Source organism: Artibeus jamaicensis, unplaced genomic scaffold (assembly GCF_021234435.1).
Source record: "Artibeus jamaicensis isolate MK-2021 breed Jamaican fruit bat unplaced genomic scaffold, CSHL_Jam_final scaffold_3222, whole genome shotgun sequence".
NCBI classification, from domain to species: Eukaryota; Metazoa; Chordata; class Mammalia; order Chiroptera; family Phyllostomidae; genus Artibeus; species Artibeus jamaicensis.
Window position 1 is genome coordinate 1,353,446 of NW_026522038.1, and position 19,094 is coordinate 1,372,539.

General features: G+C 38.1%; 1 protein-coding gene across 1 annotated transcript in view; it reads left to right on the forward strand.

Moving 5' to 3' along the window:
- Nucleotides 1-19,094, forward strand: part of ARHGEF38 (Rho guanine nucleotide exchange factor 38) — a 127,167-nt gene that overhangs the window by 82,373 nt on the left and 25,700 nt on the right. The window contains exons 4-6 of the mRNA XM_037154443.2: nucleotides 2,446-2,593; nucleotides 8,323-8,340; nucleotides 15,999-16,198. Of these exons, the coding sequence (XP_037010338.2) occupies nucleotides 2,446-2,593; nucleotides 8,323-8,340; nucleotides 15,999-16,198 (366 nt within the window). The remainder of the gene's footprint in view (nucleotides 1-2,445; nucleotides 2,594-8,322; nucleotides 8,341-15,998; nucleotides 16,199-19,094) is intronic.

Consider the following 19,094-nt stretch of genomic DNA (forward strand, 5'->3'; position numbering starts at 1 on the left):
TGAGCCTGGCGCTCAAGGCCAACTCCGGCCCTTAATTCCCTCACCAGCCACTGTCCTCTCTCCCATCCGCCACCTGGCTCTTTCACTGGGAAGCTCTCTTCATCTTATGCCAGCCTTAAATTTAGTCACTATTCTATTTTATTTTCTCTTCTTATAACTACCCGATTTCCTATTGTTTGTGTTGCTGTTTTGAAGGACAAATCTACAAGACTTATAATGCTAGAGGCATCGAATCAGTAAAATCTCAGGAACGAAACAAGAATTCCTCATCCCTTCAGTCCTGAAGATCCTCACAGTTGCTGAGTTTCTGAACAAGTCCAAAAAAGGCACCGATAAAACACATACACAGACGCACACAGACACATATGCCCACGCACAGAGTCTAACTATAATCATAGGGAAATCCCATATAATGAAAAGGAAAAAAAACCCTCTCATTTATTGGCTGGAGGCTGGATATAAGTTAGAAAAGTACTGGTGTTTTAATTCTAGAGTTAGTAAAGCAACATTAAGAGACAAGTGATATTCACTGAACGACTCGTCGGTGCCAGGCACTGCTTACGCCCACATCCCCTTTAATTCTCAAATTCATTACCAGAGTTACTATCACTTATTCCCAGTTTATAAATGATATAATCGAGGCTCAAGGAATTTTTTAAAGCTGTTCCCAGAGCCACCACACAAACCCTGCATGACAGTGATTTCTGACTCTTTCCGACTGCATCCCGTGGCACAGGACCCAGCAAGGCTCCCACGTGTGGACGGCTGAAGCCTAACAAGACAAAGAGAGAAGTGTGGACTGTACTCCTGGCTTTGCCAACAACAAGGGACATAAGATCGACGACAATTTGAGAACATGAAATAGGAAAACACATTGCCTGCCCACCTGCAATCACACTATTTACATTGATTCTCCCACTAACACAAGTCATAGCAACACTGGACTGGACATTCAGGTTCTTGTTGCTAAGACTTTGGGAAAATCATGTATTTCTTTAAGCTCACATGTTTCTATTCTTATGTAACAAAGATAACTTACTTCTTATCTGCCCATATACACAGGGAGTTGAGCAGTTACTGTGTGCAAAACATGTTAAAAATCTAAAGAGCACTTCTGTTTCTGAAGGAAGAATGACTTGTCCAGATTAGTATGTTCATATCACTGCCAAGCAACTCTTCCTCAGTCATTATTAAATCCAAACCTGCAATGCTTTTGAGAGCAGACCCTATTACATATTTTTGGTGTGTATTGTAAATTATTTTAACATGGTGCATGGGTAGTAGATGCTTAATACACATTTTTAAGGGAAGGAGTGGGTGTTTAATTCAAAGCTTTCTTCAGTGTCTATGTGAGCCATCAGTCACAGACTTAGTTTTATCATCCTATCAAAATAATTGCTTAAATGCTTAGACACATTAACTCAAGTTGTTTTATGAAAAGACAGTCATCCAGGGGTGTCCAACCAGCAGCCCATGGGTTCCATGCAGCTCATGATGGCTATGAATGTGGCCCAACACAGAATCTTAAATTTTCTTAAAAGCTTTTTTTGCTCATCAGCTTTTGTTACTGTTTGTGTATTTAATGCGTGGCCCAGGACAACTCTTCCTCTTCCAGTGTGGCCCAGAGGTGCCAAAAGTTTGGACACCCTGAGAACCTTTGTTAATAGTATTATCCAAGTATTGTTATTTATTATATCCATTATTTTAACAGGAATAATATCCAAGTCTTTTCATTATCACATAGAAGGAAATACTTTATTTCTTTGAATTCTATTGCTTGTTTTTCAGATAACCTCAGGAAATGTTAATGAAAAAATAATTTACCTAGGGCCTCAAATCTGACTTCCCATATTTTAATAAATTAGCAATAACTGTTTCATTTTGAGCATTCACTATGTACATACTACACCCTGAACTTCACATACATGATCTCTTTAGTTTTAATGACCCTATGAAGATGTATCTATTATTGTTCCCATTTTATAGGTGAGGAAAATAGATTCAGAGAGTATAAATAAATTGTCGAAGTCATAACCTGTCTAGGTCTGTAGCACAGCCTGATCCAAACCCAGAGGGACTCATTCTAAAATGCTACCCTCAGCCAGGCTCCTGCACACCAAGTGCAGAAGTGACTTTGCAGCCAAGTGCAAAGTCACTTCTGAGAAACCTAGCTTTCATTTGCTGCCTATATCCCTTAAGCTCTTTATCCTTCATTTTATAAAAGAAAGGGGGGGGGATACAGGAGGAAGAGCAAAAAGAGGAAGGAAACAGGGGAAAAGGGGGGAAGGTCACTTAATATTTTCCGCCCCGTCTGAATAACCCCAGGGATAAAGTGGGACCCATCCAACTTTTAACTACACTAGTCAACATTGCTGAATGATAAATGTGTGAGGGCCCAGGTGGGTCTGACCTGATGTCATTTTACCTTTGTTTTACATTTACCAGGAGAAGTATTCTTGCAGATTAAAGGGCCGCTGGAAGATATTTATAAAACCTACTGCTATCACCACGACAAAGCGCACAGTGTACTGGAGTCCTATGAAAAGGAGGAGGAGCTGAAGCAGCATTTGAGCCTCTGCATCCAGTCCTTAAAGTAAGGCCTTTCAAAGGGTGATTTCTGTGTGTTCACAGTTGCCTGGCAGGGGACATTTTAACTGGATGTCGATGAAAGGTCTCACGTAAACCCTAGGTTTTATGAGCCTGGCGGAAAGCTCTGCGTTGCGTTCCCTTTATGAAAAGCGGATGCGCCAGAAACCCTGATTGACTTTTTTTTTCTCCTGTGAGGGTAACTAAAAATAACATAGGAAAAAATACAGGGCTCTGTAGAAATAGAAAAATGCAATATCAAAAAGTGGAATGTAGAAGAAAAGTCCCTCCTTAAAGCTGCCGTTGCTCACCTGCTCCACATAGATCAAGGAAGAGGGGAGACCCCGTGCGGCATGGAGAGCCCTGAAGCGCAAGGAGTAATGAGTCGGTGGGCTGTCCACGACTCTCTGAGCTGCCCCACCTCCGCCCAGACGGGAGAGTGGGAACACAGGCCAGGCCCTGCGAGAGTCTGTCTCAGGAACATTAGTCATGCCTTCCTGAATTGTTCCTGGGTGGTGCTACATAACATATACATTTTTATCTAGAAGAAATTTCTATGCACTATAAAAATCTGGAATATTATGAAAACATGAATAAAATAAAAGCCCTCGCTACGCCATGTATTAATTTCTCACTAAGGCATGTATTAATAACCATAGTTTGCATTTCATTTTGATCTTATCTATATGCATATATATGGACATGCATTTAGGGTGATTCTTTTGAATGGAATTGGTATCTCACTGTATATATGGTTTTCTACCACATGAAACTTAAACCTAAAATGTGTGCCCTGGTCCACATCTGTTGTGGTCTCTCACTTCTCAGGATTACCTATTGACAAATGGTTTTGATTAGGCCAAGAATTAACCAAGCAGAGAGGGCTGTGATGTATAAATCAATGCATACCAACCCATTGGACCCTCTGGTACATCCCCCTTATATACCATACAATAGAGGTCAATATGGAGGTCCTGATGGAATACAAGAGGCTGGTAGCTGAATTAAAGTGAAGTCAGGAGACTAAGGGAGACTACTCCAGAGAAAGTCTTTTCAGGAGAGAGCTGGGACTGAAAGTGCCAGTTTAAACTCGACAGAAGAAATGTTAAAAACTAACTTCATTGCCCTCTACTGGTCATCAAGTTATTACACTTCTTGAACCATTTTTCATGCCCATGCTGTGGAAAAAAATAGACATGTATTTAAGTTTCCAATTCACAAAAATTTATTGAAGGGCTTATGCTGTAGCAAGCACCATTCTGGGTGCTGAAAACACAAAAGTAAATAAAAGTTAGACGCAGTCTATTGGAACTCTGAACCCAGAATGAAAGTGAAAAGGCCTACAGTAAGGGAACAGCTGACACCTGGATAATCAGTCCAACTCCAACGCCAGGAATGGCGTTCCACACAGGAGGGGGACATAGGTCATTACTTTGGCATGCGCCCTTAACAGCTGACAGGAAGCAGAGCTGTCTCTTTGGAGGGGACGAACATTAGTTTAGTATTCATTAAACCTTGGCTCCTAAGAGAAAGAAATTGACCCTGTCAAAATATTCAAGTAGAGCTCCATATCATAACTTTTAAAAAGCAACTAAAGACAGAGGCAATTTTCAACTTTATGAAGTCCAAATCACTGAAAATTGCTTTCACACCCAGTGGTTTATTTGATCTTTTTCTGAAGACCTCCAATTACTGCCCTGGTGACGTCCCCAATCGTGTGTATTCAGCACCAGTCTGATTTTAGGGAACAATTTCAGGCACTGGAAGTTGCTAAGGTTTAGAAAGCACAAAATCCAAAGGAAGTAATACTGGCAGAATGGTCTTTTAAGGAAAAGAAAATCATAATAAAATAGCTTAAGTTAGAGTTATTCTCCTAAATTTGCCTTTTCATGAACATAAAGTTAATGATGAATTGTACTGATCCGAAAGCTGAGAGCAGAATTATTGACATTACTATACTACTGACCTCAATTGAGCTAAGCTTTAAATTCTGAGAAACAGGTTTTCAAACAGGTTTGTAGGTCAGAGAGCGTCCAGAAGGCCCAAGGGCTTGGTTTCCCTCACCAAGTCATCAGTCAAAGCTGTTACTGTGGCTCTGCCTTTTCCTTGTGGCTAAATACCAGAGCCAGGTGCACAATTGCCAATTGCTAGTGAGCATTAGGTGTGGCCCCCACTTTCTGCTGTGCAGGAGTAAGTGGGTCTGAAGCAGTATCTGCAAGAGAAGTGACTGACTTCGTGCTTCCAAAGTTAAAGAGGATTTTAAAGCAACTTAGGTTGCATTTTAACCAAAATTAATTAAGTTTACTGGTGGCTTGATAAATAAATATTTATTAAGATTGCTAGATAATGTTGAAAACATTTAACAAATACATACACACACACACACACACACACACACACACATATATATATGTGTGTGTGTTCTTGCCTCCTAGGAACACATCTTCTAACTGGGTAAATAAACTAAGCCATCCAAAAAGTTTAATTAAAATGCCAGAGTTAATTTAAATAACACACCAGAAGCTATCACGGTAAGGTTCTGGACTAATTTCCAAGAAGAGGGTAGAGAGATTGTTTGGTTCTATAACAAACGTGAACTCATAACGTTTGGCTATTCTTTGAAGCCCAGTATCTTTCAAGAGAGAAAGATAACATTTGTATCGAGAAAACAATTTTGAATCCCTTTAAAACATTAGGTCAGTGTTTCTAGGTGTGTGTGTTCCCCTGCATCAAATTAACCAGGGATGCATATTAAAAGTGCAGATTCATAAACTATGCTCCATACCAAAAAAAAAAGGATGGTTGAGGGTCCAATTCAGGAATCATAACATGAAAAAGCATCTTTAGGTGACCGTAGCTACACACTCAGAAACTACTTTAAGAGAATTGTCTACAGTTCTCGCTCACTGTTTTCCCTGAAGTGCAAGGGTCTCCCCCTCCATAGCTATAGATATAACCCATGCAGTAGTTTCAGGGCATGGAGACCTTAAGAAAGAAAAGACTGAAACCATATAGAAGCACAGTACTGCATCTGCCTCTGTGGCGTACAGATTGGAAATCTGCAAGTTTTTACTTGTTCAACCAGGAGTGTTTACACGTCGCGTTAGTGACCTCTACAATGACAGGAAATACCGTATTAATGCAGCCTTTAAATGTATGGAATTTATTTGCTAAAGATCTAGTTACTCAGCCTCTTTGGGGTCATTTAAGGTTTCTCATCTGTATGAGAAAAGTGAAAAATAGAACAGCTATCAATGCCAGTGCAGCTATAATTAGAATGGCCTGTCTGCTGCCTCCCTTTTCTGTTTTTTCTAGTTATAAATACTGCCAAACCCCTGCTGCTTTTTCAGAGGCCCTTGAGATCTGTTTATTTTTGTAATAGAAAAAGAATGAAGGGACTTTTCCAAATTTTGTGGTAGCTGGAAGACACAGTTCTAGCTTCACGTCTAGTTGTTATAAATTTATCTACATTTTTCTCCCCAGCTCAACCCATCATCCATAGAAGGAAAACTTCTGACTTAACAGTCATCTCGGCACTTTAGCTGCCCATATTTCTGCCAAAGATTCTCCATTCAGGGAGGAAGCTAAAAGTTCACCCAACACAAACTCTTAAAGAGTAGATTTCAATTTGTTGGCCACATTTTGTACTTCTAAATACTATTGTAATTGAGTGTGCCACCTAAAAAAAATCACTTTTGGAAATTCTTTCAGTTCTTTGTTATGTGGCATCATGTTTGAATGAACAGTGTGATCCTCAAAGGATAGCCACATAAAAACTTTAAAAAATTATTAGTCAAATTATAATGAGCCCACGAGTGTAGGAGATGTAGCTGTGAATATATTGAGTTAGTTTATCCCACGAAAGAGTAAATGAACACAATTTAACTTCCTCCTGAATTGTCCTTGGTTGAGGTTAACTTCTGGAAAACTTTTATCCTAAAAGAGAGATTTAAAAAATAATAATATGCAAATAAAAAGGAGCTGTTTCAATATATTGCCACTCCTTCACCAGGCCAGCAGGGAAAACCTGTTGAAGATCTCTCAGGTCCATTTTTAAAAATGTTATACTTATATTAAACACAGCCTTTAACTTCTTTATAATACTTAGGTTTTATTTTATTTGAAATAAATAAAATAGAAGGAAAAATTTTTATGTCTTCTCTAGGAGTAAAAAGAACAATCTTTTAACTCAAAGTATGTGTTTTGGTTCTGAAATGATCACATTGTTCATTTGTCTGTTTCCATAAAAAACTGCGTTTTTATTTTTAGTCAACTTCTCCGCCAAACTTTCTGATGTATGATCCGCAGTGCATACTGGAAAAACCAGATTCCTCATTAGAAGGGAATAGAAATTGGGGAGAGAATGTGAACCTAAAGGAAATGAATAGAAGGGAACATTGGGCAAGAGGTTAATGGTGGTGCAGTTTCTTTCATTGAAGTAAAAGAGTTATTTTAAGTTGATGAAAATTCAGCATAGCAATTTATCACTGAATTTTTCACAATCATTGAATATGAAAATGCCATCTATTATGGGATGTCGTTATTTTTTTCTATATTGAAAACATTTACTGCATTCCGAAAGACTGAAAACTGGAGATGAAGGGGCTCACATTATTGACTCCAGTTATTACTTCACTTCTCTATAACCACATGAGACTTTTAGAGAAAAACTTCATTTACCCTTATTCCTGAAATTTAACTTGAGTCACCCTTTTTCATTGTTAATTAATTAATTTGACAAGTATGTTTGAGGCTCCTGCCATGAGCCAGTCACTTTCCCAGGTACTGGGGCTACAGCAGAGAACAAAGCAGACATAAATTCTTGCCGTTGTTGGGATAGGGGAGTGGCGAAATAGACAATAGACTGAAGAAGTCGAGAGCATATTAAAAAGTGACAAAGCTTAATGAAGAAAAATAAAGCAGGAAGTGAGGATAAAGAGTACAGTGGGAAGCATGATACAGTTTTTTAAAGGTTGGTCAGGGAAGTCTTCACAGGGAAGGGACATTTGAGCAAAGAACAAAAGGAGATTTATCTGGAGGAAGAGCAATCAGGTGGGACTGCGTGTGCAAAGACCTTCAAGCAGGAACCTGTCTGGGGGCTGTACAAAGAACTAGGAGGCCTGTTCGGTGCCAGATGGGAGAGAAGGGCATCCACAGGAGAGTGGGTAGACAGGAGCTGAGAGGAGATACAGAGCACACTGCCCTAGGAGGGTTTCAGATTTACTTGAGCAATGGGAAGGCACAAAGGCTGACAATACCTTGTGAGAGTTTCTGTGGAATTCTCTCATTGAATAGGTAGATTGTTTATAATCTGCATCACACTATATACAAAGATATTACAGAGCTTGGTTCTTTTCTGCAAGTCAATCATATTTTTCTTTGTAGTCTTGTAATCTCAGTTTCTCCTATTATTGTGTTTAATAGAATCTTTTAAAAAATATGTACGAAAGTGACCTTTAAATCCTTTTTCAACTTTAGGAAATTTATTAACTATAATTAATCTGAGTCAACAGTTTTTAATCTTATAATTTATAATATAAAACAAAAATGGTGAATAGATACTAAAATAAAATGTTAAGGCCATGATTATAAAATAATGAGACCAATGCTATAAAACATCCATGAAAATTATTTATAACTGTTTTATGCAATAACATTTAAAAATGTGTATAATGCATGCATATTACCTCAGATAGGTGGATTTACATGAATTTATTTCTCCCCCCTCTCTTACAGGAAAATATACATTCAAGAGTAAGTACTTTTATTTTAATAATAAAAATCAAATGTAGAAATCATGAAGAAGAGCTGTCGAATATTTCTGTACTAATCAGAATTTTTAGTTTTTACAATTATGCTTATTGCTTTTTAATACATAAATCAAGATTTTGAAGGCATTTGCAATAGACATTATTGGTGCACTTATTTCCAATTTGTCTGAAATAATCGTATATGTTAAGTTCTTATTACATGTACATGACTAAACTTTTAGAAGAATCCTGAATATAATTTACTTAAATCACCCATTTGCTGGTACCAAGAATTCTTAGGAACTTCTCATCACACATACATTTAGGAATCTTTATGTGTTCAAAACAGTTTCCTAAGAATAACATTAGTCTTCAAAAATCTCAGATTAATACCATAATGTTTTTTTGAAGGTGCCATATGTGAATGTACAAAAGAAAAGACTCCTTATGCATCATAGTGAAATATTGTGTTTCTTCTCATTTGGACTTTTGTATGATTCACAAAGAAAAAAATCACATCCACATATATAACATGCAAACGAAATAGTAAGATGAAAGAGTCGGTCACTGAAACTATATTAATTGTCCTATAAAAACAACACACACATACACATACTTTGGAAGAAATGCACTTTATATAAGAAAAGCAGGCTTAGTCTGACTAATACTGAAAGGATGATATGGAGGTACACACAAACTCAAATTATAAGACTTGAAAAAGCACATGCCTGGTTCAGCGTGGTCCTAAATGCTAAGTTATGTAGTCCTAACTACCTGAGTTCCCAGTCTGTGTGTGTTTGCATGTGTGTGTATCCGGGCCCTACTCTGGAAACTTTACATCAAGGAATACAAAATTTATAAATTAAAAATTACATTAATTTAACCTGTAAATACCAAATCAATCATTCATGCTTTGGTGCAGAACAACCATGAGGAAAGACCAAACTCCAGCAGTGGAGTGGAAGAATCAGGCACCACTCAGGACTCCTGTGGTCTAAGCCAGGATGAGAAGTTAGTTTTGACAAACAATCACCCAGTGCTCTCACTTTACAAGTCTTTTTTTTTTTTCAAAAGGACAAAAACCCTACAGCGCAGACAGACATGTGTAGGTTGATCAACGAGCCCCCAGATCAGGAATCGCCCGAATTTGAAGATGTGTGAAACAGGAGGAGAGGGCCTTCTGGGGCTTTCCACACACCACAGCCTTCAGGGCTTCTCTTCACTGATAGTTGATAAGGACGAGTTGGGAGCAGGGACTGCCATCTCATTGTAAAAGCATGTCCCTGGCATCATTGTTCCTAGGACTAGAGAGTCACATAGCTGGATGACTAAAGAGGAACTTCATATGCTTCAAATTCTGCTTAGGTTCCTTTTCTTAAAGCTTGGGTCTTTGTGAGAGAGAAAGGCAGGGTTAGAGAGAGTGAGAAAGGGAGCTATTCAGAGGAGGAGAGAGAGAAAATTCTTTCTCTGTAATGCAGTTCATATGCACGTACTGCTCCATACAAAATACCTACAACAAACAGTGCATTTCATTGACATATTTGCTTGAAAAAATTGCGCCAGTTTTTTTGTAGCGGTCCTGCGGTGTGGGAGTCAGCAAGCTGTGTATGTCATCTCTGGCCTATTCTATACATCAGGAACTGGAAAAGAGGAAGAGTATTCACAGCATGAGGCTGGATGAACATCAAAGCCCAGTCTGCCATGAGCTGTCTTCTTTCCTGTTTCTCTCACTGGGGTCATGAGGCACACAAGCTGCAAAGGGTAAAAGGCAATGTCAAGTGCTGTGTAATTGTTTGGCTCCTTACCTGCTAAGGCCTGGTTGCAGCCAACAGTGCATTTAGGAGGGGCGTGTGTTTTAATGGCTTAAAAAGAATGCCTTCCTTATGAACACTGAAAATTTTCTGTTTTTTAATCTTTCTAAGTACATTTTTAAATATAGAGAAAAACGAAGATATTTATAACTTTTAAAGTGATTACTTTGAATTATAATCTTATGCAAACATGAAAGACAGTATTAGTGACAAGAATCACAGAATCTCCCATGAAAAGTCGCTCTCCACAAAAAATCATCTGATGCAATCCCATGTTCTAAAGCAACAAAGACATGCCTATTCTAAATTTAACTATCTCCAGAAATGCAGTGTTGGGTTTTTATGTTTTTTAAACTTTTCTGTATGTATCCTCCATCTGACCAGCTATTCTAACTTTGGATCTCTGAATTTTTATTTATTGCAAAATATTTGTAAGTTATTTTCTCTCTCTCTCTCTCTTTTGAGCTTTGCATTTTTAAAACTACTGAAGAGACACTGCATTATATAGAAAATTAAAATGAGGACAATAAAGACAATGAGTAGTCACATTCTAGAGTTAACTACTGTAACATTGTTACAGTGTGAAATTTCTGACTGTACTGTCATTTTTTCTCTATGTATACATGTTAACTAAAATAGGATTACTATATATGTGTTTCTTTTTTTCTTTCTTGTTGTTCTCCTTTCATATGTCCCTCTTCTCCATCAACATGCCACCTCATTCATGAGTGCACCCCAGGCATCTTTCTGTACAGGACACATAAATCCCCATTGTTCTATGGCTGCGTAATATTCTATCTGATGTACACCCCACCGTCACTTAGTTTACCAAACCCTCAGAGATACTTGAATTGTGTCTTTCTGTCTTGTAGAGATTGATGCTGTGCGTTCATTCTTATACATGATCTCTGTATGATAATTTGATTATTTTCTTAGGATGAATTTCTAAAAGTGGGATTACCAGACCAAAGGGCATCTCATACTTATTACCAGAAAGTTTCAGAAAAGTTGAACTCATTTATATTCTCACTCTCCATATATGAGTTGTCCATTTATCTGCTACTTGCCTGGAGTAGATACAATTCATGTTTGTATCTTTGCAACACATGGCACTGTTGTGGGCCAAAGTAGGAATGTATTGTTTGAACACACATTTCCTTCTTTAAAAAGTTTCTCTTTCATTAAGATTATACACACCAAGGTTTTAAAAGCCCAGCCACTCTACAGGATTTAAGAAAAACAACAATGCTCTTCTCTTACCTGTCGCTCAGTGTTCCTCATGAGAACACAAGCGCTTGCAGGTCTTTTACTTGACTGTTTTGGAATTTACCTTCCTGACTCTAAAGACGTGTGTGGTTTTACCTTCTCAGGTGTTTGGGGCTGACTCCTCCGCGTAGAAGACAACGATTTATTTCTCTTTCCCACCCCATCTCCACACACCCCTTACACACATCGCACACTCTTCCTAGCTCTCCATTCTCCTCATGTTGTTACACCAGAATTTGGATTAGAGCAATAATCAGCGTTTGAATTATTACGTCTGCTTATTCTGAGTAAATTTCTTTTTAGAGTTAAATGTTAGAATAAAAGATTACTTGTTTTTCTGGAGGCTATTATCTTTTTTTCCCCATTTTTTTTGTGCTAATCATTAAGGCCAAACTCACAGCCAATCATATTTCAAGACAGCCAGATACACTGCATATCCTATCATTTTCATCTCCCTGAAGAAATTTCTTCCAGCCCTGGCTGCTGTGGCTCAGTGAATTGAGCGTCGGCCTGCGAACTGATGGGACTCCTGTTCGATTCCCAGTCAAGGCACGTGCCTGGGTTGCAGGCCACGTTCCCCGGTGTGGAGGACATGATAGGCAGCCTCACACTGGTGTTTCTCTCCCTCTCTTTCTCCCTCCCTTCCCCATCTGTCTAAATAAACAAATAAATAAAATCTTTTTTAAAAAGTTTCTCCCGGAGCCTTCTGACCTGTTGAGTTTGGACTGGGGACACTGGAGACAATTGTCCTTCAGGAACCCCTCCCATCTTTGGGGAGATTCTCTGCCTGTTTCCTGGTTTGGGCTGAGTGTGTCCTTCAGTAGTTCCTTCTATTCATCAAAAATGCATGGGAAGTAACATTTTAAGAACTTTCATAATCAAAATACCTTTATTTTACCCTCACACTTAATTTAGAGTTTGAATTCTAAACTATTGAATTTTAAATTGAAAGTCATTCATCTTCATCTTTTAATGGTGATTTGTCATTGTTTTCTAGTTTTCAGTGTTGCTACAAAATATCTGAAGCTTTTTCTGATCCCTAATCGTTTGGTTGTACCTGTTTGTTGATATGTTTCTCTGGAGGGCTGCGGATCTTCTCTTTGTCCCCCAAAGTCTCATTTGTTGTGAATTCCAAGGTGTAATCCCATTTCATCCATTGCCCTGGACACTCAGTGAGTTCTCTCATCCTGCTAATTCGGGTCCTTTTCTCCAGTCACTTCGCTGATGATTCTGTTCTCTATTGTTTCTTTCTGGGACTCTGTTTACTTTGGTATTGGCCTTCCCGAAAAAGGTCTCTAATTTTCTGTATTGTTATTGTCAATCCCTTTGTATTTTTGCTCTTCCCTCTAGAAAGTTCCTGAATACTTTTCCTGAATATTTTCTGCAACACTTATGAGTTTTTTATTTCTGCTATCATCCTTTAACTCCCAAGAGGTCTTTCTTAGTCTCCCAGATGGTGCCTTTCACTTGTACAGCACCCAAAGAATTAGGCTGCTTGTTAAACAGGTTTTCAACTGGTCCCTTCTTATTGTAATCCCCATCTTCCTCCCTCTCCACTACCATGGAAATTGGAAATTCTAATTAATAAACTTTTGGAAGAGTTATTAAATTATTTCCTCTCCATATTATTGATTCTCTCTGGCTTGCAACATCAATTATTCATTCATCTCCTTTACATTGTCTAAAGTTTATTGATAGTTCTGTATTTTCACAGCTACTTTTAATTCATAGCAGTAGTTCTTTGCTCATTATTTGTAGCAACATACAGTTTTAAAGGGGGATTACATTGAAAAATCAATGTTGTACTGTTGGTTTGTGGCTACTGTAAATTATTAAATTTAGAATACTTATGATCATAAAATAGAGAAAATTCAAAGTAACATGATCAATGATCACATGATTATTTTTCCTTTCTGTCATTTTATACCTCTAATTAAGACATATAGATGTGCCTTGGTGCTGAATATGTGATTTCATGTGCTTTCCACCATGGTTTTTACATTGCTTAAATATCATTTCCAGTTTCATTGTGAAACTGTTTTCTTGTATTTGATGTGAAGTCTCTTTATAGCCAAACTGGATGCTGCTAAAACAAAGCCAGCTGTGTTTACTTGACTTTGTAAAGTCCCAATAATAATTCGTAATGAGATTAGTTCAGCTACTTATGGTACTAGATACTTGCCAAAGTATTCTCAATAAGACAATGGAGATGGAACAGGATTACAAATTAATAACCACCTTAGTTTTCAGCCCAATATGTATGGGGAATTGTTAACACACTTGGTTACTTCCTGAGGGGAGGCATAGGGGGATTGGCTACTTGGCTGAGCTGGGTTGTATCACCCTTAAGACGCATCTGCCTTGCAGTTATCGGAACTGAATTCTGTTGGGAGGGATTAGATGGGTGAGATTTGGCCCTGGATGCCTGGGGTGTCATTATACCACACCCTCTACTTTTCTGCACATTGCTTGTCTGTGTGATACAGGCATTGGCACATCGCTCATTGCTGGGCAGCTGTCCAAAGTGCGTGTCTGAAGACAAGTGTCTGGGGGATTTCTTGTTGTCGAGAGAACCTTTTTAATACTTGCATTTGTGATACTTTTAAGACAAACAGTAATCAATGCATCATAGTTACTGTTGTCATTTGAAGCATAGCAGGGAGAGAAGAGAACTTTGACGCCACCTAAAGGGCCTAGTTTGGTTTTTGACAGATCTTAATAAGGAAGAAAGGAGGGCAGCTTGCAGATCAAGGGTATCATTTAATATATTTAGGAATTTTCTTTAAATAAAACACACACATACACACATACAACAATGGGCCACACAGAAAAACTATCATATTAAAATGGGCTTTTATTTGATTGAATCATTTGATTTACTTATTATTTTTTCAGTATTCATAATATTTACAGTTTTTCCATCTGCTTCATCCAGTCCTCTTGGAAACCAATAACATCTCTCTCTGCCTCTCCCCCAGATTCCTTCTTCACCCCAGTCTCCCACCCCCCTTCCCCCTTCCTTAGTAGATTTGGTGCAAATGGATAGAAAGTACCAGATACATCACATAAAGCAACTTCTTACACCCTTGAAAACCTTTTTTTATTTTGTTTTTTCCTTTTAAAAATGCTGCTTTTTGGTCTCATTCAGTTTTTGTTTCTATTATGATGTCAGCGTTTGCTCAGCACCTGAAGAAAATTCCTCAGTTATTGGGACCATTGGAAATTGGGGGTCGGGTGGAGGTAGATAAGTTCAGCATAAAATAAAAACACATTATATGTCTAAGAAACCTACCACTTCAGTCTACAAATATTCACTGAGAGAATACTACATGTCATGCTGGAGACACAGTGGTGACAAGAGAAACTGAGCACAACCTGGACAGCAGAAGACGAGCTCAGACAGTGGTGCGTGCTGTAGTAAAAATAAAGCGAGATGTGACTGTGTGTGTGTGTACGCATGTGTATGTGGTGACGTTTCTTAGTTTCTCATTTTTAAATGAAGAATTCAATTAGATGGTCTCTGAGGGGCCTTCAGATCTGATCTATTGAGGCAGCTTTTCTAATTTTGTTCAGTGTTTCTTTAGATTCATTTCATTTTTCCAACTATGTGGTCTGTTTGTCTATTCATATGTGTACTTAAAAATAATAATTGAAGAATGAAAAATCCATCTGTTGGGATATAAAAAGTTCCTGTATTCACTAGCTACTAAATAAAAACCTAGAGGAAAATAAATAAATATGTCTGTCTGCCAGAAGGAACTCAAAGTATGATTGGCATCCATGTTTCTTTTACAATGTCTCTTCACTTGTCTCTTTACCTAAAGAGACTTTTAGAAACTACTGCACCTGGCTGAAAAATCAGTGACAGTGGCTTGGACAATGTCATGACCAAGGCTGAAGTCAGGCATGAGTTCACTTTTGTGGGGCCCTTTAAAGATTTGCTAGCTAAGAACAATTCCACACAAAAAGTCACGGAAAGTCATCACATGATACCAATAATTAAGGATAGTGATGGTATTTAGAGGACAATTGCATTTATTATAAATCTCTGTGGGTGACTGACAGAACCTCTGAAACAATATAAATGCTACTTCTCAGTTTAGTAGAAGAGAGAAGACAATGCTTTCTTCTGACTACACTTGGCAAGTCATTTGTTTACATTTTTGAACAGTGAGTTTCCTTTCCTCACTAATAATCACAAAAACACAATCAGTAAAAAGCACTTTTCTTGGTTGTCACTGGAAAATGCATTCTGAAATTGTTTGTTTCCCACTATTATTATAAAGCCTGTTATTTAAAACAAACCCCAAACCTTTACATGGAACATGGATGGAAATCATGCTTTGAGTCCTTTTTGTGGAGAGATATACCCACTTGTTTTTTTGTAGGTTTTGTTTAGTAGTAGGGTTTTTCAGCCTTGCTTCTTTGTCATTCACAGCTCTGGCTTTCATTTAGAAATTGTACATAGCCAAATGGATGGGGTGAGGAAGAGAAAGTTTCAGAAGTAATAAAAAAAATCACAAAACTTGAGAGGAGATACTAAGACAAATGTTTATGAAATTGACAGTGTTTCTCTCTATTGTAGAGGCAAACCAAACTTAACCAACATGGGCTCCTTGATGATCAAACCCATTCAGCGTGTGACGAAATACCCCCTGTTACTGTGCGAACTTCGCAACTCCACCCCTCCCTCCCACCCAGACTTCAGAGCACTGGAGGATGCCTTCGCTGCAGTCAAAGACATTAACGTAAACATCAATGAACTTAAACGACGGAAAGATTTAGGTAGGAAGAGATGTAATGAACTGGGTGGGTACTCCCCACGACTGGCCTGTTCTCTTTATGTGAGCCGGAATGTCTGAGAGTTAGAGCAGTTGTAGCGATCATGATCATTTGATGTCTCAAGTTAGAAGCTGGGGAGGAGAGTGTGGCTTTGTCTTGCCTGCTGGGTTCAGAAGATCACGAGGTACAAAAAAATGACCATTAAAGAAATCATACAGGTCTATATTCACCCCTGTGACCACTGCATGCCTGAGGACATACCGGGGGCTGAAGATACCCACCGCATACAGTCCTCCTGTCCCTGGCACTGCGTGTGGTAAGAAGGACACGCAGCAAGGCCGGGGAGCTGGAGCAGTGGGCAGTGAGAGCCAAACGGTGGCCGTGAAAGGGGCAGACTCAGGTGCGGGGCCCAGCTAACACCTCAGCCTGCCCGGTTCTGGCACACAAAGAATGGGGGTTTGGGGGCAGTGATCGTTCCAGTGAAGGGAGCAAGTGTATATTTTCTCAAATCAACAAATTATTGTTAACTCTTTGTTGGCTAAGATGTCAAGTTGGTGTCTTAAGTAGAGTGTAGATTTCAAAACCTAAGGCACAGTTCTGCGGTCCCCGTCATCAGGGTGAACAGTGTTGGCAGAGGTGGCGGTCCGCCTCGGTGGCAATGTTCCCTTGATTTTTAATTAGCTGTGCACTTCTAACACGAAACCTCAACTCAACACTAAAGCCACGGCAGGGCTTTGGAGCTGACTGCTCCAACCACTTCATTTATGTTTGTTATTTTTATTTTCAACTTTTAAATTAAAAATTGTATTTGTATTAATAACTTCAAATTATAAAGAAGGGTATAGGGTAAAAAGTGAAAGTAGTAGGGAAAAAGGCATCATAAACAGAATGAAAAGACAGCCCATGGACACAGGGTTACTATCTACAATATAACTATTGATAGTAAATCAATAATAAAAACATTTTTTCCTCGTGTTCACACTAACACCTTTGGATACGGCAGCCGTCGTGGGCCTGCAGAGAATAAAGCCAACACACAAGATAGGCTGTGGGGACTGTAGAGCAGCTAAACTAAGATTCACAACAGCCTTCTGTAGTTTCTTAATAATAAAAACATTTTAATACACAAAATTGATAATAGAAATAAGTAGTTTACAGTAAGACCAATACGGCTTTCTTTATTGAGTTTATTGGCGTGACGCTCGTTAACAAAACCACACAGGTTTCAAATCAACAAAACACCATCTGCACACCGCATCATGTACCCATCACCCAAAAGAAAGTCTTTTTCCTTCCCCTTCTATCCCCTTTGCCCTCTTCCACTCCCCCGCCCCTTTTCCCTCCGGCCATCACCACACTGTTGTCTGTGTCTGTGTGTGATTATATAGATTATATATACATATATAGTTTTGCTTAGTCCCTTCACCTTTTTTTCGCCCAGCCATCCAATCCCTCTCCCTTCTGACAGCTGTCAGTCTGTTCAAATGTATTTATGTTTCTACTTCTTTGTTAAATTACTTTGTTCTTTAGATTCCATGAAAAAGTGAGATTATATGGTATTTGTCTTTCTCTGACTGGCTTATTTCACTTAGCATAATATTCTCCAGAAGACCAATAAGTTTTTAAATGCTAAGCTTCACTAATAATCAGGGAAATACAAATTAAAATCACAATGATGTATTATTCCCAGCGTATCAGATTAGCAAAAAGATTTTTAATGGATAATGTTAGTGCTGAGTTTCAATCTGCTGGTACGAATGCAAATTGGAATCACCAATTAAGAGAACAATTTGGCAACATGTAGTGAAGTTGAAGATTCACACAACGCAGACTAGGAAAATCGGTCTCTAGATATTTGAGAAATGTTTGCCTATATGATCATAGAGAGGTGTATTGGTAAGTAGCATAGTTTATAATAGCAAAAGAAAGAAAGGAAGACAAGAAAATGGTTTATGTATTTATTCAGATAATAACTAAACTGTACATTATACACTGTGATATCTTGAGAACATAAAATTACAAACATTAATTAAAGTATATGTATCAATTGGATAAATTGAAACAATGCTGAGCTTCTTTTAAAAGTAAAGTATTGAGTGACAGAAGAATATATATAATTTGGTACCATTTTTATAAAGATTTACATCATTCAAAATAATACTATGTGTTATACGACTGCATACATATCAATAAAGGCATAAAAGTAGATGCAAATGCAGCGAGCCCATTACTTAGGATCACAATTCCCTGAGAGACTGAAGATGGAGTTCAGAGAAGCTTCACCTGTTATGTGATTTTTTTTAATTAAAAAATTGGAAAAAGGAAAAATTAGGATTTGGCAAAGCTAGGAGATAGATAGTAGCTGTTATAGTCTTTTTATTTTCGTGTTTGCTTAAAATAGTTCAGTTTTAAAGAGAAAAACTTTTCATTTCCCACGATTCTAGTTTGCATAGCTAAGATTTTATCAAGTATTCTTCAGACTTTCTCTGTCTTCTTTTCTCTTCTCTCTCACTCTCTTCTTCTCTCATTCCTCCCTGCGACACGGATGATGTACTACAGTTTGCTGGGGTTTCAGTAACAAATGATCATATATCATGAACATTCTTTCAGTTAATATGGCCTTCTTTTTAATGGTTCTGTAGTATTCCATTTATGAGTAAGTCATAACTTAGTAAACTATTCTTCTAGGATGAATGTTCAGCTTGTTTCCAATATTTTGCTGTTAGAATAAAAAAGTGCCATAGCAAACCAAACTTTGTAAGCTTATGGAATACAGATTACTGTGCGTGCACACCCCGGTCCTAGACTACAAATATTTTATTTTTTTAAGATCCCACTAAATTGTTCTGTATAAAAACTGTGTTAGTTTAATCCTCACTGACAGTATATAAGATTGCTC